The following is a 23847-nucleotide window of genomic DNA, read 5'->3' as shown; positions in this document are numbered from 1 at the left end:
CACTTTAAAACGACGGCAACCTGTTGTTTTCGATAACATCAAGAGTTTGGGACGACTGGAGGAAGATTGGTAAATCCAATTTTCCTAGTGATAAATAGGTCGCTTGCTCACGTACAAACGTCAACATACACCATGCAAAGATCCAAAGAACCAACTTTTACTTGGAACAGTGATTGTCTGTATAGTTATCATGAGTTCTCAAGAAAGCTTCTTTTTTTTTTTTTTTTTCGCGCCTATCGCCGCCAGCCAAACTCGAAAAATTCATTTGGTAGCACAAATCGACAAATTCTATCAAAAAAAAAAAAAAAAAAAAAAGCTTTTCTATTTAGTAGATGGCTTCAGAACGCAAAGTATTAGTGATGGAAGATCAATATAGTGAGTGTCTATAGCTGCCTTGAAGCATCATAACGCGGGAGACTGCATTTATTCCGCCAGAAGGGCATGATCCCTTCTTTGTAGAGCCGCATCCAAGAATACAAGACGGATAGTAATTACACGTCCGATGGTCCGGGCGTCCATCGCTCCTGCGTCAGCGAAGAACTTTAACCTATCAGAGGTGTGTTTTCGGAGCAGCATACTTCAACTCTGACGCATGAAACGCTTCAAAAAAAAAAAAAAAAAAAAAAAAAAAAAAAAAAAGAGACAGGTTTGTTTCCGTTATAGCTGGTTTCGGTTTATATAGGAATTATGGAGTTCACATTGCATTTATGTGATGATTGTATTTTCGCCCCTTTTAACAACTCGGTTTGGAACGCTTTCTTAACTAAAATAGCGTATGCTGCAGGGATTGCTGTCTATATTTAGTTCTTGCTTTTTTCATCTCCCTCGTAAATATTGACAAACCAACCACTAAGACAGCCATGTAAACGAGGCGTAAGTTATTTCCAGTCGCCTCTCCTGTCCATGAAATCATGACCAACACCAATTCCTGAGCTGGCTGCGTCGAGTGCATGTGGCGCGTTGGACGGGGACCTTAACGCAGTGTAAAATGAAACCCAGATACCCCCGGGAACGTAACGATTGCTCAGCGCTGGCCCCGATGCACAGTGCAAGAACGCCAGCGCGGTGCAAGCAGGCGTCAGTGGCAGAGCTGTCTCTTTCGTCCTATAGACAAGACGCAGGCCTCTGTCCGTTACCAAAATTTTAATAGGCAGTCCATAATCTTTTAATAGGCTGTCCATGGGCTGTCAGAAAATTTCGCAATGTGCGCCGCATTCCAGCCGCAGCCAGCGGTGTGTCTGCCATCCCGTCCGCCGGCGGCGGCGCTGGCGTTCATCTCATTAGAGCACTGATTGTTCGTCAAGGCAACGCCCCTGGGCGGTTCCTTCGGCGCGCGACGATGCTGCTGACGTCTGGCGCTTGAGTTGCGGCCCCACCCAGGAGGAAAGCCGCAACAATGGCAGAGCGCGATGAAGAAGAGAGAAGGAACTTCTGCTCCCTTCTTGCCATACTCCGTCTATCGAAATTCGCAGCGTCCAATGTACAACAAAGCGCCACGTACAAGCGAATGAGTGGCAAGAGTATACCCGAGGCTAATATGCCACGAGTTCCGGCACTCACACAAATAGTGGGCATGCCTGTGGGCAACCGTCTGCTATCTGCTCGTCCAAATCTCTAGCAGATCCGTTTTATAATTTGTTTCAACGAACAACTCCCCGTTACAGTAGCGACCATATCGAACGCCACCGGTTAAGGAAATGGGTATACTGACGGACACGCTGTTTTGCTGTCTCGGCGCATGCAGCAGAAGTGAGTTCTAAATGTGATTTCGGCAGGGTATTCATCGCCATCGAAAGTAATTAGAGCACGTTAAATGTCACTTGCATGGCACTGCCATCTCCGAACAAGACTTGTCAGGAAAAGAACAACCGGGCTGCTTTGAAAATCACTCCACTGTCTCTCCTGAAAGCTGTGCTGCGTAGACGGCAACTATTATGGCATGCAATACTTTTGTGGAAATATCCGCAGACTAAACACCATGCGTGCTACTGCGCCCTACTTGTATCCACATAAATGAGAGGGCGAAGGGCTTGGACATTTTTCACTCCGAACGGAGGAATCGGGTGCCACCTTGGAAGCGAAGGCACCATACCGCCTTGCGAGGAGGTAATTTCCGGATCGTTGCGCTATCGCCCGGCTTTCATCGGGAAAACGTCGCGCATCAGCGAGACGGGAAAAGAAAAACAAAATGACAGGAATCTCTGAAAATAGAAAGAAGAGGCTTAGTGCTAATTACGAAAGCTCGCATCTGTTTATCTTCACCGAGCAGGAAGGATCCAATTTGTATGCCATTTGAAAACGATTCCGCAGCTGCCAACGCGAGATAACGCCGTTCGCACCCCGCAGCTCCGTCAGGGTTGTGCTCCACAACCCATACACCACCTGCGACCGGCATCGCGCGGCGGCCGGCGCAGGTGTCTCACGCACACGAGATACGCGCAGCTGTTTGTCGCAGGTTCCGCTTCGAAATAGAAAACGTCTGGCTGGGCTACACGAGCGGTGCTGTACAATCGAAGCGCTGTTACCGGAAATGTCCTCTTAGTGTGAAACACGCGCTGCATCGCCATTGGCAGCGCGCGTATGTAGATATCTAGGGCGCCATGTTGTCGTTAATATTATTTTTTCATTTTCTATCTAGGGTTAAAAAGGCAAGCGCGAAATGCTCGCTCTTCTGAACAAGCAGGATGGTTTCGTGTAATCGGATGGAAAACAGTCTATATGGGTCACTGGCACAGCGGATTTATTTGTTTGTTTGTTTGTTTGTTTGTTTTTTCCTAAGCACACAACCTGCAAGGGAGTGAGAGGCAGAGTAATGTCGTTTAGGCGGGAGGCTAACCAGACTTCCGCCCTGTTGATTGCACTGTATTCGGCAAAGGGAAATAAAAGTACAAATAGTGGCTAGGGAACAAAGGAGACAGGCATACGCTGCAGTCATAAATCTGCTCAAAAGGATGCACTCATGCAGTGGTTACAAACGACCCTTGAAGCATGTTAACTCACCAGCTTGCACCTGGGAGCAGTGCACTGCGCACATTGATACCAAACGGTATGCTAGAGATGAAAGGGAATTCTTTTTGTCGCGGATGCATTTTTGCGGAAGCGTTGTTCATATATGGCACATGCATATTGAGTCCGCACAAATGAATGTGCCTATACGCCACATAGGGGCGTTCAACTTCGTGGGCCACTGACGTGTATACGAGAAAAAGTATTTAGGGATGTATAGTCTCGTTTATCGCTGCGAAACAAACCAGGGAGGCTTTTCGTTTCCTGTTATTGGTTTTTATTTAAAGAAAGGAGTGCAGAATGCTTCCGGGAGCGTTCGCAGAATTACAATGAAATCGGTATTTCGCGTAATATACGGAATGGTTCACGTGCATGAAATGACCTGTCCGGTGCTAGCTGGATCTGAAGGTGCAACGACAGGGGATTGCGCCAAGCATCACATTTTTGCTAGATGGCGGCGCTTGTTTGACTTCTAGTAAATGAGGATTTATGAAAATGGCAATGTTTTCCTATCTCTTACTTAAGCTTCTCGATTCTGGTTCTCTCCCCTTTACCTCTTGGTATGTTGAAGCCTATAATATTGGCTGTGTTGGCCAATTTGGGGCTCTGCGCTTGTAGCGTAACTTTAATTTTTCCCCGTTTCTTTGGTCCTATAGCCAGGGACATGATATGATAGGGGAACATTGAGTACACAGTTTTACGCGTGACCTTGTACCACGTCCACTGCCTTCTGAAGCCTTCAGGCGACGACTTCAGAGGTTGCTTCATTCGTCCTAATATTTATTTCATCTTCGTATATCTGTGACGTGTTTTATACCTACTACCCGTCCTATAGCTTCTTGGGTAGGTTGAAGAGCGTCATGTTGACAAGGAGGGGGGTAAGACCTCCCCCTCTGGGGTGACCTTGTTTCTGAGCGTCATCTCGGATTTTATGCCACCGGCGTTGATGATCGCTACACTATCTGCGAGGGAGCTGTGGATAAATATTTTAAGTTATTCTTCCGCAGTTTGCGCGTTCTGAGGTTATCGCATTGTGACATTGAATGCCTCCCTCACGTCGTGAGCCAGTATAAATCTCGTCTGATGCCTGCCCTATCATTACCCTATGTATAACGTAAATTGGGAGATATTCATCTTTCCACTTAAGTGGAAAAATTTTCCCAGAATCCAAACATCATGGTGTTAAGAGAAGTTCCTTTTTGCTCAGGTCTTTGGTTAGTCTGATGTCGATTGCCCCTGGAAAAGTTTTTTTTTATAGGAACAATGTGAAGGATCATTCACCTGAGGTTCTCCAAGTTGACCACATTTTTTTTTTTTTTTTTTTGACTGGGGAATAGGTTTGCATGGTTTGGTTTATACTATGTCTGTGAGGGACGCCGTAACGGAGGGCTCCGTAATTTTCGATCACCTGTTGTACTTTATCGTGCACTAACATCCCACGTTGCACAGGCGCCTTGCTTTTCGCCTCGATCAAAACGCGGACACCGCGGTCGTAATCGAACTCCGGCGTCCCAGCTCCGTAGTCGAGCGCTATAACCACTGAGCCACCGCGACGAGGCGGTTTGGTAAGAAAGCAAGCTTCTCTCGTTTTCCATTCTAGCGGGGCTTGGCTTTCAGTCCCGAGTTCGTTAAATGACTTGAAGATTTCCTCCGGAAATGTCTCGTCTACATTTTGAAACGTCTTGACGATGATGCTGTCAGGTCCCAGCCACGAGCTTCTTCTCGCTAGAATATTTGCCTTCATTGTTTTTTGACTATAGAATGAAGTTCTCCCCACCCACGTACTCGCTGGCCTGCTTCGAGATCCCCTGCCCTATAGATAATTGTTCAATGTTTCCAGCTGGGGGTTCGTTGGTGTCACCTCCAAGCCTTCGATCCAGTGGTAAACGCGTCTTTCTGTTCCTTATTGGTGTTGGAAAGGTCGATTAAAGTTTTGAGGAGGTTCGAGACTCCAGACTGTATACGTTCCCCGTGACACTGTCGCGAGGTTGAACCAGTTTTTTTCTAGCTGGGTATTCTGAGTACTTCTCAGCTTTTTCAGGGATCATTCTGGCAATTAGTTTCCTAATAAGCTTCTGTCTTTTCCCTCTGTTTGTGAGGGATCTTATAGGGCCTCCCATTCCCTTTTTAGCCATGGCTGGCCGTAAAATGCCGAACAGGTTTGGCATATATATACCATATCCCCCGTCTAGGAAGAGAAGGAAGGATCTCCTCCTTGAATTTCGAGAGAGCATCCACGTCGTCCCCAAACCGCAAAACATCAAAGGCAGAAGCCAGGGCGAGAAAGAAAAAGTCTGCGGTAAACTACCCCAAGCGCGCATACATGTACACAGCAGACCCGGTCGCTGACATTATGTTACTATAACGGCGGAATCCACAGGAATCATGGTCAGCTGTGCGCAAGCTAAGACCAAAGACAAATCACACTCACAGTCCCAAGCCCGCACGCAGGCTGTCGATTACAGACTACCCATCGATCTGTCGTCACTACGCCCAATGCAGAGTTGGACCATCGAGTTCCCTAATAGTAAGAAGTACTTTTCCAGATAACATCGCCATAGTAATGGGCATGTGGGTGCCCACAGCATAGTTCGCGATCTCGATCTCAATTCCACAAGGGTATGAGTGCAGAAATTGCAGCTGCAAGCCGTCATCACTCACCAATACGCAGAAATCCTGTGCCCCTGCAGGCTACAAAAACTATAGTGTATCCAGCCACAGACGAAAGCTTAGACAAAGAATAAAAAATAATTCTTAGAATAGCGCAAACGGATACCTTTGCTACGTTCAAGAAACTTGATACCTAGAGGCGCACAAGTGTGCGGCGACGACTCCTAACTCCTCAGCACGGCTTGGGCCCGCAAACACGAGCCCGATGTACCCAATACCACGGACCAATTACCAAATCAATGACAGGGCGCCCTGCTCAACTCGGACCCGGTTCACCAGAAGTGGCGGTCGGGACGGATCAAGAGAGAGCTCAAGCAAATGGGGTCATGGGGTTCCCAACTGCAAACCTTCCATTGTGCTGAAAACAAAAAGTTTCACTAATTAAATTTGGGACCCTAAGGCGCCCGCGACACACGCAGTTACCACATTGACTCAGCTTATCTACATGCTGCGATAAAAATGGCGCCAAAAAAGAGGCATCTGTCACCTTAATTACTAACATAACCATTTTCGAGTTACATTAAAAATGAGGCTAGCATTTCAAGCAGTCCCGTGTAGGAGTGAGAATAAATCAGTATGACGCGCAAATAAACGCACCGAAACACTGCGGGATACTGCACGAGATAGCGCAGAGATATTAAGGACAAATTTTAGGGAGAAATCATCGAAGGGCCACTTAGACGAATGGGAGATGCATGGTCTTCTTTTCTTGCTCCGCCCGAAAAATGGGACCTGTCTGTAGCTTTCCAGTATGAAACGACAATATGTATTCGTAAAAGGATACGACAGCATGACCGTAGTCCTGCGCGTGGAAGTGTATTAATTAAATGGGTTTCGTTATTCACAACCACTTCCCGGCCCACTGCCGCTTGGTGGGAGAAAGGCTTATCTATTTACTTATTCCCAGACCCTTAAGCCCTCTCAAGCATTACAAAAGCGAGGGGAGGGGGGGGGGGGGGGGGGGGCAAAGCATTATATTTAGAAAACAAGCAATTTGGCAAATGTCTGCAGCTAAACAAAAGAGAGAAAAAAAAGTCGAGACTTCTGTTTTGAAAAAAAGTTCACCGTGGCTTTCAAATGAGGCAATGTCTTTTGGATGTTTGTTGCAGTTGTGAATAGCGAGAAAGAGCTTTGAACCACGAATTTAGTTAGCATGAGAGAAAATGGGCTGAACGTTGAAGTTGGAGCCAAGGCGGGAAAAATGCGATCAGCAGATTTAGTATGAGCGGCACACAACGATGGCAGCGAGTGAAAAATCTATGGAAACATAATAAGCGGGAAAACAGTCTTCGGTTTTACAAAATTCAGCAACGTTTTCTTAATTGCCGTCTCATTCAAGATCTTCGTGCAAAATATGTTGTGATGAATTGGGCGAGTGTATTTTAGAATAATTCTAATTTAGTAATTAAGTACATCTGATGGGGATTCCAAATTTTTTCTGCCAGCTAAGTTATTTCCACGTTAACTCTGGCTCTGCGCTACATGAATGAAATAGATGAGGGGGCGCGGTTGCCGTAATCAATGACCGCCTCACCACCATCGAATTAAGAGGCAAAGTAAACAACACAAGAGAGAAAGAGCAAGAGGAAAGGTAGAGAGGTTGACCAGAGGAGTGAGCAGCTATATATCAAAAGGATCAGAGGAGGTAATTGACAAGCGTCCAAACATCAATGACAATAGCTTTACGGTAAAGTGAGTATAAACGTGAAAATTTTAATTACTGATATATTTATGGGCCGCAGCAGTGTGGCTCAGTGGTTGTAGGCTCCTCGACTGCTGAGCCCGACGACGCTGGTTAGATTCCGGCCGTGGTGGTCGCGTTTCGATACAGGCCAAACGTAAAAAGCACCTGTACGCTTCACAATGTCAGTGTTCGTTCAAGGTGCCCAGCTGGCTTTAATTAATCCAAAGCCCGCCGTTGCGGCGTCACTCATTGCGAGTCACCTCGGAACATTTAATCCCCGACCTGTCATATATATATATATATATATATATATATATATATATATATATATATATATATATATATATATATATATATATATATATATATATATATATATATATATATATATATATATATATATTATATCGCAGAATGCCCATACCAATTTGAATCTTGGCAATATCAAATCATGTTTGGAAGCGGAGGGCCCGGTGCGCTCATGCGCTTGAAAGCTGCAACAGCAAATGTGCAACCACGTAATTATACAAAAGTATCACTCAGCTGACTTAGTTTTAAGAGTAGCTTCACTCATTATGTCGTCTCACGCGCCAAGATTGCCTTCATTCAGTGCTCATATTGTCGTTCAACTCTGAGAACCCAAAAATCCCAAATTTTCTGGCATGGACCCAATATCCATCCCTCCAGTATGACCTATCATTATTTCTATTCTCCCTAACAACTTTCCCACACTGCCATCAATTTTATAATCGTTATAGTTTTTCATGCACTCTCTAAACCAGTACTTATTGTATTTTGCTACTGCAAAGGTCTGTTGTGAATTATATGTGCACGCTAATTGCAATGCATTTGTAAAAAAAAAAAAAAAAAAAAAAAATTAACAAGCTGCAACTTTTCTGAGAGACCAAATACCCTATAGGTAAACGTTCAATATTTTCTGTGGTTCCCGTCACTGTGTCTATTCCACTCTTATTGTTTCGATGTCATCGGCAAGTATTAAAAAAATTAGACAACAAGCTACTACAAAGGAGGTCCGAATAGAGCAAAGGGGAATATAGGCACTTTGAAAAACTTACTTCAATATTTTAGCATAGGACGACGAACCTTTAAAGGGCAACTCCGGGGGTTTTTTGACATTCGAATATTCTAATAAAAATTTTACTGTAGATTCTCCTCTCCGTCCTGACGCATTCTGCAAAATTTGGGCGCCGTACGATAATCCGTTCGCGCGCAACACGACTTTAAAATATGCCGTTTTCATGGCTTAAGTTGAGACTATTTCTGCCGGCAACACTGAGTTTCTGACGTCACAAACAGTATACCGGCGTTACTGTCCACTTCCCGCATGATTATGAAATTGTGAGGCTTATATTGAACTACCTCAGACATTTTATGCAATGCTTCGTGATTTCCACACTTTATTTTCACCATCCAACGCACGTATGAGTATTTCTCGAATACTGAGTGTGACGTCACCATTTCGTCACCCGGGACGTCGTTTCTGGCCGTGCAAGCAGTTTCGGTTTCGATTTACTGTTTTTTCTTTTTAAAAATAGTTCTAATTGGAATTTCGAAAAACGGTTTTTTGTGTTCGAGTCAGGACGTGCCGAGGAATGTAATTCAACCAAAAACACAGAAGGATGGAAAAGCCACCGGAGTTGACCTTTAAGGCACAGAGCACCACAGATATGCGAGATGTTCGCCTATAAGTCACGTTCTAAGCTTATAATTTGTCTGCTGAAAGTGGTGGCCCTTCGTGTCTCCTGATGAAAGCGGTGAGCAGAGGAAGGAATGCGTTCCAACTATTGCACAATATCTTTCTTGATGCGACACGTTCACATCACAGCACGATGGTAGCTCTCTAGCTGTTTACAACGTTGTACAACGTCCAAGAACGCTGTGGTGTGCTTGGGTTGACAGTTATATATACTGCAGAAAAACCTCTCCCGCCTCGCTAAGCCCAGTGGACGACTTTGCTGCCCGCATGACCACGCCGTTCTCCTAAAGTTCCCAGTGCTCCTTTGCGAAGGCAAAAACAAATGGTACAGCTTAGCGCATCAGTGAGCACATGAGCTGACTGCCCTTTGCACCGAAAAAGGTCTGGAGCATCGCAATGATTCGGCTCGGCCGCCTCATGATTGTTTCCGGCAGCCTTGTAAACCGCGACTCGGCCGCTCTGCGCGCACCACATACGGTGAACTTCATAAATTAAGAGTACAGACGTATAGTGACGAAGCGACACATTTGTTGGCCGTTGAAACAACCTCCTCCTCCCATCCCTCCTACCTCGGGCTGCGGGTTTGGGAGAAACGACACATGCACTCGACGATTTGGAGAGAGCCCTGCCCTTTGCTTTGCCGCTTTTACACCCATGTTACGCGGGCGATGCGCGATCGACACGGCCTGGTTGGCAGAAGTCTTTCTAAGAACCCGTTGTTTTGCGGATCTGTATAGAACTGCGGCCCTGGCGCATGCTGTCGGGGCTGACTGGCGGAGAGGGCGAGGGGGAGCCAGCTCCTGCCACAGGACAACATGTCGGGTTCGGGAAGTGTTCTTGGCTCACGAAAAAGGCCTGTGGCCGATTACAATGTGGGACTTCGACGCAAAGTGCGCGACGTGAGCAGGGGAAGGGGGGTTGGGGGGGGGGGGGGAGGGTTTGCTAATTGACGACGGGTAAGCAATAAACTTTACCCTGCAAGTTTATTGCCCCGCAAGAACGATTGGAACGTGGTTGAAAGAAGAAACGCGTTACATTCTGACTCAAATTGAAATGAAGAGAGAGAGAGAGAGATCACGTGTCATCTAGAAAGAAGAACATTTAAGTGCTGGTCCTTTGGAGCATCCCGGCTACAGCAAGGGATAGCATATGCAATCGGATGGAACAATGAAGTGGAGGAATCTGAAAATGCAGGGCTGTCGGGGTCGGCACAGGTAAGTGATAACCGTAAATAACTGGGTCATATTTTGAAGATGAGTTTTCTCAACAATGACAGCGGACAGCGTGCAGCACGTCACGCAACACAAGGCGTAGCAGAGAAGGCTCTCGCAGATATCCGGTCAAAGGTCTCGTTTTTGAGAAGTAAATATTAAGAACTAAAAATCAGCACTGCTTCTGGTGTTTAAAGATATGTTTATTTCCCTTCGGCCAGTCGAGCAAGGGACCAAATGACATGACGCTGGTAGAAGAGGCTTTTTTTTTTTTTTTTGGTCTAGTGCTGGTAATGCAGCAACAAAGCAAACTCACGAAGGAAGAATAAAACCAAGTGAAAAGTCCTTCATTTTCGTAAAATTTTGCAATATATAGGGCTGAATATTTGACTCATTGTATGCAACATATGACATTTCGATTATATATACGTGCACTGATGCACGTAAACATGTGCACAGGTTATTACGCGCTGTCATTCGGTTTCGCTCCTAAGCAAGAACTCCAATGCAAGGAGGTACCCGCCGGGGTGGCGCAGTGGTTACGGCGCTCGACTACTGTTCCCAAGGATGCAGGATCGAATCCCGGCCTCGGCGGCCGCTTTCCGATGGAGACGAAAAGTAAGGCGCCCGTGTACTGTGTGATGTCAGTGCACGCCAAAGAAGCCCAGGTGGTCAAAATTTCCAGAGTCTTCCACTACGGCGTCTCTCATAGCCTGAGTCGCTTTGGGACATTAAACCCCACAAACCAACCAGCAAGGAGGTGCCGGCGAGCCTTGAAGGGCTTGCTTAATGACATGCGTATAGTAGAGCGAGTGCACGTCATGAAGTGACGGAAACGAAATTTTGAAGTAGATAAGCACGCTTTTGCGATCTCAGTCAAACGATACCGTTCCTCTAAACACAGTTGAGCGCGCCGTATAGTCGCTCTTCCTGTTACAACCCTCTCGGTTGTGACGTCAGGCACATGCAACTCCAGCTGGCGCTCCGTGGCTGCCTGCGGGAAGCACATTTTGTCTACGCCAGATAAGCGGGGGTGCTGGATAGAATATGCATATAGGAGACGCAGACGAGATCCGCGTATTGGTGCTAATGCTGCAAGTCTAGTTCTCCAAAAACAGAAATCAGACATTATGGACAAATGAATTTGACACTGCGACATTTAGCATATGAGAAAGCACACTAAAGATGACACGCACAAAAAAAGAACTTGCTAACCCAGAAGAACCAAAATATACTGCTTCTTAAATGACGCCTTATACCATCTGATAGGAAATCAGTAAAGTAACAGTGCAACAAAGTTCTACCAAAGTTCAAAAGAAGCTTGAGACCAGTTCAGCAATATGTGAACAAATGCACGAAAAAGTTAAAACCGCTAAAGCGAGCATCAATATAGTTCATTGCACCAATGTACGGGTGCGAGGGCAAGCTTTGAGTCGCTGCTCACTACGTGCGCTGCTCACTACAACAAGCCATTCGCTCAGTTGTGCATCGCTTCACGAAATGCCATGATCATTTCGGTATCGAAGTTTGACCAATGGTTTAGCACTGGTCTGAATGAGCGGCAATAGGCAAAAGAGTGTAAGCCATGCCATTAGAAGGCTTCGTCAAGAGCCGATTCATGAAGCGAAAGTCGAACTCTTTACGTTGTCACTGGCAGAATTCCACGAGAAGGAATTAGGCGACGGGATAGTGCGATGCATCCAACGTACGTCACACATGAACCAATCATATTCTTATAATACTGTTCTGGCACCCATTTTCGACGCTTCTACGCCGTTTATCTCAGCCTGTAGCAACGATAACGTTTACTCCAGCAGTCGCAGCGAGATCATCCACAGGGCGGCTTACCATACACCATACGCAAGAGTGTACTCGTCTCTAACTTGCCATATACCGTTCTTCAGGTCAGCAAGTCTGCTTCGGAGCAGGCAAGCTGGACCGAACAACGAATCAGACATCTTGACCTTAGAACAGATGCCTATTACGCGTGGGTAGCAAATGAGAAATGACACCAATGTAGCTTTTTACACAGTCGATTCCGCGCTGTCTGCCCCATGCACTCATAGCCGCATCCCCATTTTCTCATCCCAAACGAGTGCAGTGTGCAGGAAACGCGACCTACCTTTCTGTTCGGGAGGTCGCGCGTGAGTCGCTATCCGAGCATGCGTGGCGGGCGACGGTGACAATATTGGATGGCTCGCAGGGGTTACAAGGGATCCCGCACTTTCCGCATACAGCGATCGCACCGACGCACACATTGCCGCACAAGAAGCAGGGGTGGATGCTAAATAACGTGGCTGCTTCGCTTCTGGCGACGCACGGACCCTCCGAGACAGCCGGAAGCAGAGGTGCCCATAGCGCTGCGTTTACGGCTCTGGTTCATCGAGAACAAAACGTGCGTAGGTGGTGTCTGCGCACAATCACTAAGCAAGCGAGATGAGCGTTGTGCTTATCCTATGGCCTCCGAGACGTTCTGCCCGCAGGGAGACACACGCGCTCCGTGCGTGCCCGACAGGGCGAAAAGAACGTCGGCGGGCCCGAGGCGTCCAGCCAGCTCTCTATGGTGGGCGGACAAAAAAGTGGCATACGGATGATGATGACGGGCGGCAAGCACACACAACACACACTCTGTGCAACCCCCCCTTCCCGGCCCTCGCTCAACTTACTCCACCTTCTTGAAAATGAATCGGTCTGGAATTTATTGATGTCGGCAGAACGGCTGACAGGGCGGCTTGATGTATTGCCGCCGCGCGCCTGCCAGCCTGCCTGGCAGCCCGTGGCAGCTCGCGACGGCGGGGCATCCCCCCCTCTAGCGTCCACAGCCCTCACTGCCGCTCGGGCTGCCTGCTGGCTGTCATCGCTGACTACCATAAACAATCGGGTTCCATCCGCCGCTCTGTATGCACCTTCCTTTTTCCCCGCCTCCTCGCCCCGCGTCGTCGGAGCTGTTCTTTCCGTTCACCTCGCCGCACCCCCCTTATGTCCCGACAAACGACAGCGCGCGCCAACGGAACGTACAGCAGCAACAAAGAGCGGCGGAAGACCCGTATGTCCTTTCGTGCACTCACGCACGCACACGAACACTTCCTTCCGAAGGACGTGCCCGGGCGGCGGCGCTATGGACGTCAGTCTTCTCCGCATCCGGTGCGCACGCACGCCGCCGCCGCCGCTTGTCGCTCGCGGTGACAAGCGCCGCCACTTCGCCCGGCGCTGCAGCCGGGCGGATGGGGCACGCGCGCTAGCGTGTTGCGCAAGCGAGCGTTGTCTTCTTCGTGCGTCTTGGGGTCATCCGCCCACCTCTCTTTCTCGACCCCCTCCCTATTACACACCCTCACCTTGAAGGCACGTAACCACCCGCCTCTCAGACGTGCACACGTGACGTGCATGACACGGCCCCGCGCACTGTTCCATCAGGTGCGGCGGCAGACACGTTCGGGCGGCCGTAAAGAAGCGGACGCACGAAAAAAAAATTAAGAAAAAACGCGCCATGGAGCTGCAAAGCTACCCTGCCGGCGGACGAACGCACTGCGCGCGCCGGATTTCGAGGGCAACGCCGCGGTGCTCCTTCTTACTGCCTGCTAGCGCCGCAGATGCAATGTGTTTTCCGAGCCTCAAAGCTGCCGCGAGCTGCTGCTTGATGTTGCACAGCCGCCACCGTGTCAAGAGGCATGCAGCTCCAGGGCGCGAAACACGCGTCGGAAAAACCTACCAGAAGGAAAAGCAGCCTATATTCTTCTGACGTATCCTTTTGTACTGCGTACGCCTACACCCGCGCATGTAAAATACAGAATCCGGCCACTTCCGGTTCCGGTTTCATGAGCTATCAGGCAAACAACCACAGTCAGCGACAGCATGCGTCTGTGACCACTGTAGCGGTGATTCGCTGTTGAAATGAGCGCCACCTTGTACGCGAGTTTCCCAAACAGCCAACCTTCCTCTCCCATTTTTTCCCTCCGCTTCATTCCTCCCCCAAGGTGCCTACCTCGGTGGCTCAGTAACTAGCGCTCGGCTGCTGAACCCGCTTCGGACACGGGGTAGAATCCATTTCGTCGGTGGACGTGAAATGGGAACGGTGCCCGTGTTCTGCGCGATGTCAGTGGGCGGTAAAGACCAACTAGTCGAGCTTCATCGTCAGCCTTCCGCTCTGTTTCAGGACGCTGAACCCCCGCAAACAACATTCTACCGTGCACCTCAGCGTCCCCTGCGAGCCTATGCGTCATGAGCCTAGCGGCACACCTGGAAATACATAAATTGATCTGTGTGTGTGTGTGTGTGTGTGTGTGTGTGTGTGTGTGTGTGTGTGTGTGTGTGTGTGTGTGTGTGTGTGTGTGTGTGTGTGTGTGTGTGTGTGTGTGTGTGTGTGTGTGTGTGTGTGTGTGCGCGTGCGTGTGTGTGTGTGTGTGCGTGTGTGTGTGTGCGTGCGTGCGTGTGTGTGTGTGTGTGTGCGTGTGTGCGTGTGTGTGTGTGTGTGTGTGTGTGTGTGTGTGTGTGTGTGTGTGTGTGTGTGTGTGTGTGTGTGTGTGTGTGTGTGTGTGTGTGTGTGTGTGTGTGTGTGTGTGTGTGTGTGTGTGTGTCCTGCAAACCGTTCAACTAGATTCGTTCTGACGCACCATTGCACTCATACACAACATGCATCAAGCCAGCATCGCGCGCGACCTGGTCGTTCGAGTACCCGTCTTAGATTAGCTGCACCTTAGCAAAATCACGAACTTTCTTGTAGCGGCGGCCGCCGTAGGGCAGTTACAAGCAGCTGTGAGCAGCACTGACATCGAGGAACCCTAACTGTGAGGGATATGGACAGAAAGCTACTAAATAGCCACTTCATGGTCGAGATCTGTTGGTCGAACTGGATTGTAAAGAGACACGGAAAAGTTCTTTTTGTACTGCATACGAAACGAAAACGCGTGCTACACGAGGCCGCCAGATCACATATACACTCATTTCTCAAGCACAGACTTCGTGTATTTTATGTTGTTACGAGATTGTGGACTTCTGAAAACTTCATCATCATCATCATCAGCCTGATTATACCCACTGCAGGGCGAAGGCCTCTCCCATATCTCTCCACTTAACCCGGTTCTGTGCTAGCTGCATCCACTTGACCCCTGCGAACTTCTTAATCTCATCCGCCCACCTAGCTTTCTGTCGCCCCCTGCTACGCTTTCCTTCCCTTGGAATCCAGTTTGTTACCCTCAGCGACCATCGGTTATCCTCTCTTCGCACTACATGTGCTGCCCATGTCCATTTCTTCTTCTTCATTTCCACTAGAATGTCGTTAACTTGAGTTATTTCTCTGACCCACTCTGCACGCTTTCTATCTCTTAATGTTACCCCTACCATTTTTCGTTCCATAGCCATAGCCTGAAAACTTAGCCAGGCTTTATCACTACCATTTCTTACTTTCTTTTCCAGATGGCATTATATGGTTCCTCTGCGGTATTATCTGGTCAGCTCAAGGGACTACGCATTCGGAAGCCTCGTGCTTCTGCTGGTTGCGTGCGCGTATTCTCCGCGCACACGAACTTTTGGTTCAAACCGGATCTGAGCCTGGCTAATTCTGCAACTGCAGAGTGCAAAGGTACAACCATCTGAGTAAAGTGGCAATTTTTTTTATATACTGTCATATCCATCTCAGTACCTAACGGTGGCGCCGTTCTCCTGCTCGTATCCGTGTTAGTTTTATTAGATCGCTATTTTATTATGGTCTTTTCCAGCCATTATTAGTGCGAAAGTACTAGTAGGCTATGTTGGTGCCGGAGGTGTTCGCAAAATGTGCCGTCGGAAGTCGGTCTCCACATGACGTCAATACCAGATAACGTCATCAGTCAATGGCTGGATGAGAGTTGTAAGTTATGGTATAAAGAACTACTGTTTCATCAAAGAGACATGAGTCATTGGTCATGTGGCATGAAAGTGTCGAGTAATTTAATTCACGAGTCATGAGTCATGGCAGTTATAGGTCATGAGACAGACAAAAAGTGTGAGTCACATCGTCGAGTGGTAGCATCAGAAGTCGAACAGTAGCGGTCGGATCTTAACGAAGCGAATAAGTAGATATAGAAAGAGACGTCGACTATAGAGCCACCTACTTCGCGCCTACGCTAATGTTTTCATATTCTCCCACTGCCGTTTCTACAGTTATCCCCAAGCTTTTGTGGACATTACTGCTACAGCGCGAAAAACAAATACAAAAACCTAACAGGCAAGAAGTTACTTTTATCGAGCAGTTGAACAGCACTATACTGTCGTAAAAGGCAAGCGTGAATCGCGGGTATGAGTGGGCGCAGTAATATATGCGAACATCACTTCCGGTATCCGCTCCTTCATTCTACTCTGTTGCCACCCCTCATTAAATACTTGAAAAGCTAATTTTAGGCCATTTTAAAATACTGTTCGCAGCTTCAGCTTTAAGAAGGATTTGATTGGATCTTTAGCGCAGAACACATCTGTGCTCGGTCATTATGCTGATGCTCACAGAGCAGCGACAGAACAGGTTACGGTAGCCTTTGGATCGTTGCTAAAAAGCGGCAGTGTTGTCGGAGGGAGCCGCCACCATAGCCACCCGCGGCAGTCGAATTTCCGGCAGGGGCTTCGAAAATACTCCCTTCTACAAGAGCGAATGCAATGCACAAGAAAGGCCGCAGAAACCCAAACAGCAAAGCAATTCGTGCATAGGTAATGGGACGCGTTCGAACTTGTCTGCATACGATCAGCGGAGAGTTTGTAACATGGCAGCGTTCTCTCAACGGCCTCATCCCACAGCTTTCGGCTAACCAGCGTCGCCTAGCGGTAAATACGACAAATTCAACGGAAGCGACTAAAAGCGTGTTAAAAGTGCGCATTCTTGTTCTTTTTGCGGCACAGTGGATTACTACATGTTCAATGCACAAGCATTGCTTGTCCCATTGCGACAGAAGCCAGCGGCGTCGTTCGAGCCGCCAGATGGTCCTAAAAATCCCAGTGATCTTGGCGCCGGTAGGTCGGTCGATCGGTCGGTCGTTCGGTTGGGTTTAGTTAGGTCGGGCTGGTTGAGTTGGATGGGCTCACTGGCTTGGTTGGTTGGTTGGTTGGTTGATTGACTTACTGACTGGCTGGCAGACATCATCTTCTTCAAGAGAAATCAGTTTTTTTGTAGCATCATTTCTGGTTGGCATTTTCTCTGGTATACGTCTAGTGCGGTTATGATGGTTATTTAGCAGTTTTAAAGATGCGCTGCTTTCAGCCGTCAAAAAAAAAGCAAGAAACGATAGCTGCGACGAGCAACTTGCCCTTTTACACCAACCAGGAGGCCTCCGCGTGCGCACTACTAAGCCTGTCGCGGCCGGTCCGCTTTGGCGGAATTAGCGATGGAACCCCGCAAAATGCACTGTTCCACTGCTGCAGAGGAACGCACAATCAATTCTTAGCTTACCACATGCACATAAACGCGAAATAGACGGCACTTTTTTTTTTTTTTTTTTCGTTTCAGAGGGCGCGGCATTGGTGTATCTGCTGCTGTCAGAGAGACAGAAAAGCATGATTGTCTTGCCAGTCTTGTTCTCGTTCCTTGTTTTGATTAGGTTATAATTTTAAAACATAAAGCCGAAACACATGTCAGTCTAGCCGACAGCCGTCACAACACCTGCCGTCTGCTAACAAAAAGGCATCAAATAATGGAAGGAATGTGAAAAAGAAACACTATAAGGGAACGAGCAATATGTTCACACAGTTTACCACGAAAGCACTTCCACTGTGTCGATGCAAAAAAGAAGGCGACAACAAAAGAACAATGCATAGAACATGACACTCAGAAATGGGCAACGTTGAACTGAAAACCGGTGGGCCCAAATGAGTAAAAAAAAAAGGCAAGTAATAAAGAGATGTCGTAAGGCGAGCGAACTAGGCGCTCCACGCCGCAGCAGTCCATTCAAACCTCTTCACCATGGAAGAAAGATTCAGCGCCGACTGCATTTGCTTCACGTAAAAAAACTTCCACCGCGCCTTGAGTATGGCGTATCTATATGCCGGTACATTTTCGGTCATATAATATGCGTAACCTGAATCAACCAGTGATTCAAAACAATGCTTTATTACACGAGGCTTACCAGTGTACTTGGCTGCAGAGCCTAACGTCGCAGATTCGATACAGGCCACGGCTGCAGTATTTCTATTAGAGAGAAGTCATAAAAATGCCCGTGTGCTCTGTGAGCGAACGTTACGAACGCCAGCTGACCGAAGTTGAACCAGAGGCCTCTGCAAGCCACGTAGCCTCATTAGAGGCCTGGTTAACACTTTGCTCCTTTTATCTTACAGCCACTCCTTTGAATATGGAACGTAAAAGAGAATTAATTATTAAAAGATACGGACAATTTCCGCCTTCGGCGGCCGCCGCTCATCGTAAGCCTCAGCAAGTGACCGCCCACGCTGAAGGAACGTCATCCGAGCTGATACCATTGAATATTCCACTGTTTGTATAGTTCGCTATTTTTGGCGAAGGCTGCTCTAACGGCCAAACTTAAATATAATCGGTTTTTCGATTGTATTACCTTTCGCCGTCTCTCTGCCTTTATCAATACGTGCATGTGAGCGCTCGCGCGCACGTCTCTTCTGCAAGTCTGTTGCATGTCAAAATGGTACGACAGGGCCAGGGACTGTTCCTTTCTTTTCTTTCTTGATGTTTCGGCCTCATGTCTGGCCTTCGCCAGAGGAAACCTAAGCTGAAAGTAGTGCTCCCGCCTGCGCCCTAATAACAGCGTTGTCAGATCTAAATGACACTCAAATATAAGAATATAAATTCGAACCTAGGTGATAATCTTATTGTGGCGCCCTGAAAGGTGCGCAACACACACGCGCACAGAAATATACCATCGAAGACACGTGTACAAACGGCAATGGAGACTGCGGAGGTGGGAAACACGCAATTATTAGAAATGAAACAAAAACCATTAAAAAAACCTTCCGGTCTGTTTTTGCTCTTTCGTGCTGAACACTTCTAAGTACGTCACAGCGAGATTACCATCTCGGTTTGAATTTTTATTATAAGGTTTTACCGTCCTTGAGGTTTGATAGCGATAATATTAGACCACATGTAAGACACTACTTGCGCACTCAGTTTGTTCTGAAGAAGGCCGGTCTTGAGGCCGCAATGTCAAATCAAAAATCCCTTCACCGTGAGACCGTTTAACTTTGGTTATCGTCAGTTACGCGACATTAAAGAAACTGTGTCTGTAATGGATATGCTGTTTACATCTGTTTTTCGAAGCTCCCTTATGCGAATATTTCCCGCGGCTGCAGCAGCACGGTGAAGAGTCAATTTGGATCGTGTCACCCAAATGCAGCATATATGTGTGGCAGCCGTCCTACATAAATACGTGCGGTAAATGCTAAAGTTAGAACGACGGGGTGGAAGAAACAAACGCCGAACGCCTCATACATAAATGCACGCGACGCACGCATGCCCTCGGTCCGTGCACACGCAGAGGAGGCGCGAATGACGAAACCGTTTCCAAACACTCGGTGCGCAGCTGCGCGTGAATCCAGAGCAAGCCAGCCACATGTGGGCTGAAACAGAGTGGACCACAACTGGAAGAGGGTAGGCCAAGTGTGTTGGCCTCGCCTGACGGAGCGCGCGCGTTGTAATTTGCTTGCTGTCATTGTCGAAGGAAACAATCAATAACGCGCGCACGGCGGTAGCCGCCGCAGCCGCCGCAGACGAAACAATGGCGGCGGAAAGTAACATCTACGCTTGTGTGCGTGTGTACTTTGGGTACACGCGGGCAGCAGCGGTGAGACGAAGAGGAAAGAAGCAAAGAAGCGCTCGCAGGGAACCCCGCCCCTCTCCCGGCGTTCCCCCTCTCTTGGACACGCACACACAGTACTCTCGCAGCTCGACGTAGACCAGTGTCTTTCTCAGCCACATCCGTGACAGCGGATGAGTGATCGGCAAAGAAAATTAGTTTTGGAAAGGGAGAGTGAGGAGACGGAAGAAGTGCGTGGGGAACGACTGGAGGGAGGCGCCCCAGGGGCAGACAGACACGGCGTGATGCCAACGTTGGTAACGATTTCTGCAGCACTGAGCGCGTGCGCGCGCGCGCGTTTCGCACCTTGTAGTGAAGCACGCAACTCGTTCACTGCGAGCGCACACGTTGCCTTCACAAAGGGGGAAGAACACTCTTACCGCCTCACTTAAGGAGCCGAGTTAAAGTTAACGACTCGCTTCACGTTAATGGCGGCAATTTAGAATAAGTGGTCTTTTGGAAAGGACGGCGCCAAAACTACCTCGAAGTGTACACTGGTGGTGAGTCTTAAAGCCTTCGTCGGCTGAAGGTCCACGCCTTTTGTCATGCCAACTCCGAAGCGAAATAAGAGGCGATGGTACTTCCTAAGCGAGAAAGAATTCAATTCCCCAGTCCCGTGTATGCTAAATAAAAAGTACATAAGATACGGTGATTTCTGTAGGCTTAAAGGAACACTGATGACAGTTAACTCAATCCAGTTATTATCCATTTCTTAGTACGTTGGTGTTTGTGCGGAAGACAATTGGGCGCATTCATTGTAGATAAAAATGAACTGGAAACTCACGACGCCTACAGTTAAAAGGACCCCACAACTCCCTTGTGGGATTAATGGCAATGCAGCAATGCCTTGAAGATCTCCTCAACAATTTCTGCGCCGGCGTAATTAAAGTACCTGACCTGAGGAATGGTCCGGTGAACTGGCGACACCCGAATGCCGACTTTGGCCTTTTCATGATTATAAAGGCCCCATTTTCGATTATAGTGGTCTCAGTGATTAGAACGAAGTGTCCACATTGACACGCCAGCTTCAATTGATCTTCACTGTCCCTGCATGACCACGGCAAAAAAATTGCAAGGTCGCGCGTCAGAAATACTGGTGCTTGAAGCATATATAGCAGTTAGTAATATTGATACTTTTAATAAAAAAAAAAAAACATTAGCCTAAAGCTATCCAGGAAGATTAGCATAATGTCGCCCCGAATATGCTTTTATCGGAGTTAAGAAACATGAATATTCAAAAGACCAACTTATGAAATCGCACATTCTTCATATTTTGTGACCTAATCACATCACGTAAATATCAGCTATATATTGAATGAATTAAAGGATTGTTACTGCGTTATTGGGGGAAACGTTTGTCGTAGTTTTAGTCAACAAAAATGCATTAGCACTTTTGACGACAAAAAGACGGGCGATCCCAAAATACGACAGGAATGGGCCTTTTTTACTACTGACCACGCGGAACTGTGCAGATTAACCACTGAAAATTTTGAGTAATGTATATGAAAAGTAAAACAAGAAACATTATGGTAGAGGAAAGAGAGTTAGTAATCATATGCAAAATTTAGGGTATACACATAACAGCACATAAAAGATTACGTTGTTAGTGTTGTTGCTTTATTACCTTAGTAATATATACATACATTACTTAAGCACTCGAGTACTTAAATGCGGCCCAGGTCACATCAGATTTGTACATGATATTAGCTTACAGTTTGTAAACAAAACACAAAGTGCAACAACGAGTGTGGGACTCGAGAAAAGCGTCACAAAGTATGACAGTATGCTGAAAACTCTTCAAGCAGCCCAATTTTATTATTAATGCGAAAGCATTGCTTCGCTATGTTCACAGATTTCTGTCCGCAGACCGTGTCCGCAGGCCGTGTCTGCAAAATCGTATCCGCAGCAGTTGTGAGTAATTAAGAAGTGGTAGAGGTTAATGAGTTGTGTCAATAGTTAGAGGGTGACGTAATGTTATTGCCGAAAAATAATTAGGCCAATAAGTTAATTATGTAATTAATTAGAATAACTGAGTCGCAGGAAAGGAAAGGTGCAGTATCTGCCACACTTGTTCTGTGGACACCTGAATCGCGCGTATGGGAAGGGAGGAAGGTGGGAGTGAAAGCGGAAAGAGAGAAAGGGGTACCGTAGTGGATATGACGTCAATGATGTGACGTCACGCAACCGGAAGTAGAACCGAAAAAAGGGCAAGGAAGGGATGGCGCGAAATTTAAAGTACCAAAGACTAAAGTGGGCAAAAAAGAAGTGAATTAAGTAACTAGAATCAACCAACAGCAGTATCCGTGCTTTCGCATTACTCCAATGCAGATTCTGCAGTGCTCTTTAATTTTTTTTTTTCGACAAGCGGCGATGGCCTTCTGCGCAACAGAGCCATTTCCACCCACTTTGTACAGGAGTGGTATTGAACGAATTAAATGTAGGAAGCCACCAAACCATGCAGATTTCACACCTAGCTGCACACATGGTTTAAATCAAACAGGAACCGTCATATGCTAGTTTGTTCAGCGTGCTTTTCATGGTAGTAGGCAAGGTCGCTACAATATCTCATCTAGGAATTAAATCACAGAAACAACTGTGATGCTGCTTGCAATGTTATAAATAATATCCACCTGGGCCCAGAATTAAGATAAACAGCACAAACCAACACAACACTCTCGCCGGCCTCTGTAAATGTGATGCTGAAAAGCACATATGTTCATCGCACGTCGTACTGAAATGGATATTAACACCACGCAGCTGACCGAGGCTCGCGAACGATCGTACTGCAGTGCACGTGGTCCCGCACGTGAAAGTATGCAGTGCCACAAAAGTTGCTTCGGCTAGAACATGCGCACGCAGCGTAAAAAAAAAAAAAAAAAAAAAAAAAAAAAAAAAAAAAAAAAAAAAAAAAAAAAACGCCCGCTCATTACCTTACCAGAATGTTGGTCCACATGAGAATAAACAGTAATGGTGATGCGTAAAGGTGGAGCCAGTCTCTAAATATGCGCATTAAATCGTAAACGGGACTGAGTTACTTTTTTACGCACGCACTGTGTCCATTCCAGCCATCTTCAACGCGTAACTTCAAGCGAAGCATAAGAAGTGGTTACAACTTGTTGGCACTCATTAAAGGAATCGGTAGATGAAGAAGACCAATCTAGCCCTAATGACAACTGAAGTTGCATCAAACTGATTGGCGGACGAGGATCCTGAGCTTTCGAGGGCTACTAGAACGTCCTTTAGATGTAGGCGAGATAGCCTGGTAGTACAACACATGCTTGGTGTATCCAGGCATTCCAGATGTTCCAGAGAGAATGACAAGGGTTCTGCCCAAATTGAGGAAAACGTAGCCATGGGAAGAAAAATGGTAGGTGTAGAATGAGCCAGGGAACACACTCGAGTAAATGACGTTCTAATAGAAATGATAAATAATAAATGGACATGGCAAGGCATGTAATTCAAAAGAAGGATAACCGATGGCCCCCAAGTTGCTTGCACCCTCTGCAAGCAAAACTACGATGTCTGTAAGAGTCGCAAACTTTTTTTTAAAGCAAAAGATTCAGTTCGCCACTTCGGAATAAGGTCAGCGTGTGTTAGCAATTGACCTTCAAGGAGACCTTAAGCCTTTATGCCTTGACTCGGCCATGTGACTAGCCACGTCATTTGCTGCAGTGGTTGCGCCGTCAGCGCGCGCGTTCTCTCCGCCGCCGCAGCTGGAGCCACCGCGCATGCGCTCTCCTTCTGTCAGACCGCGTGACTCGTCGCACGCTTGGCCGCCGCGGT

The 23847-nt window shown here is 47.3% G+C and overlaps 1 protein-coding gene across 1 annotated transcript in view; it reads right to left on the bottom strand.

The window, feature by feature from the left end:
* Window positions 1–12936, bottom strand: part of LOC146183915 (uncharacterized) — a 168091-nt gene extending 155155 nt beyond the window's left edge. The window contains exon 1 of the mRNA XM_084608438.1: window positions 12411–12936. Within this exon, the coding sequence (XP_084464564.1) occupies window positions 12411–12546 (136 nt within the window). The 5' untranslated portion in view covers window positions 12547–12936. The remainder of the gene's footprint in view (window positions 1–12410) is intronic.
* Window positions 12937–23847: the final 10911 nt, after the last annotated feature.

This window comes from Amblyomma maculatum, chromosome 7 (assembly GCF_055883805.1).
Source record: "Amblyomma maculatum isolate TAMU_Amacu chromosome 7, ASM5588380v1, whole genome shotgun sequence".
Classification (NCBI taxonomy): domain Eukaryota; kingdom Metazoa; phylum Arthropoda; class Arachnida; order Ixodida; family Ixodidae; genus Amblyomma; species Amblyomma maculatum.
The sequence above is the reverse complement of the archived record's forward strand: the minus strand, read 5'-3'. Positions and strand labels throughout refer to the sequence as shown.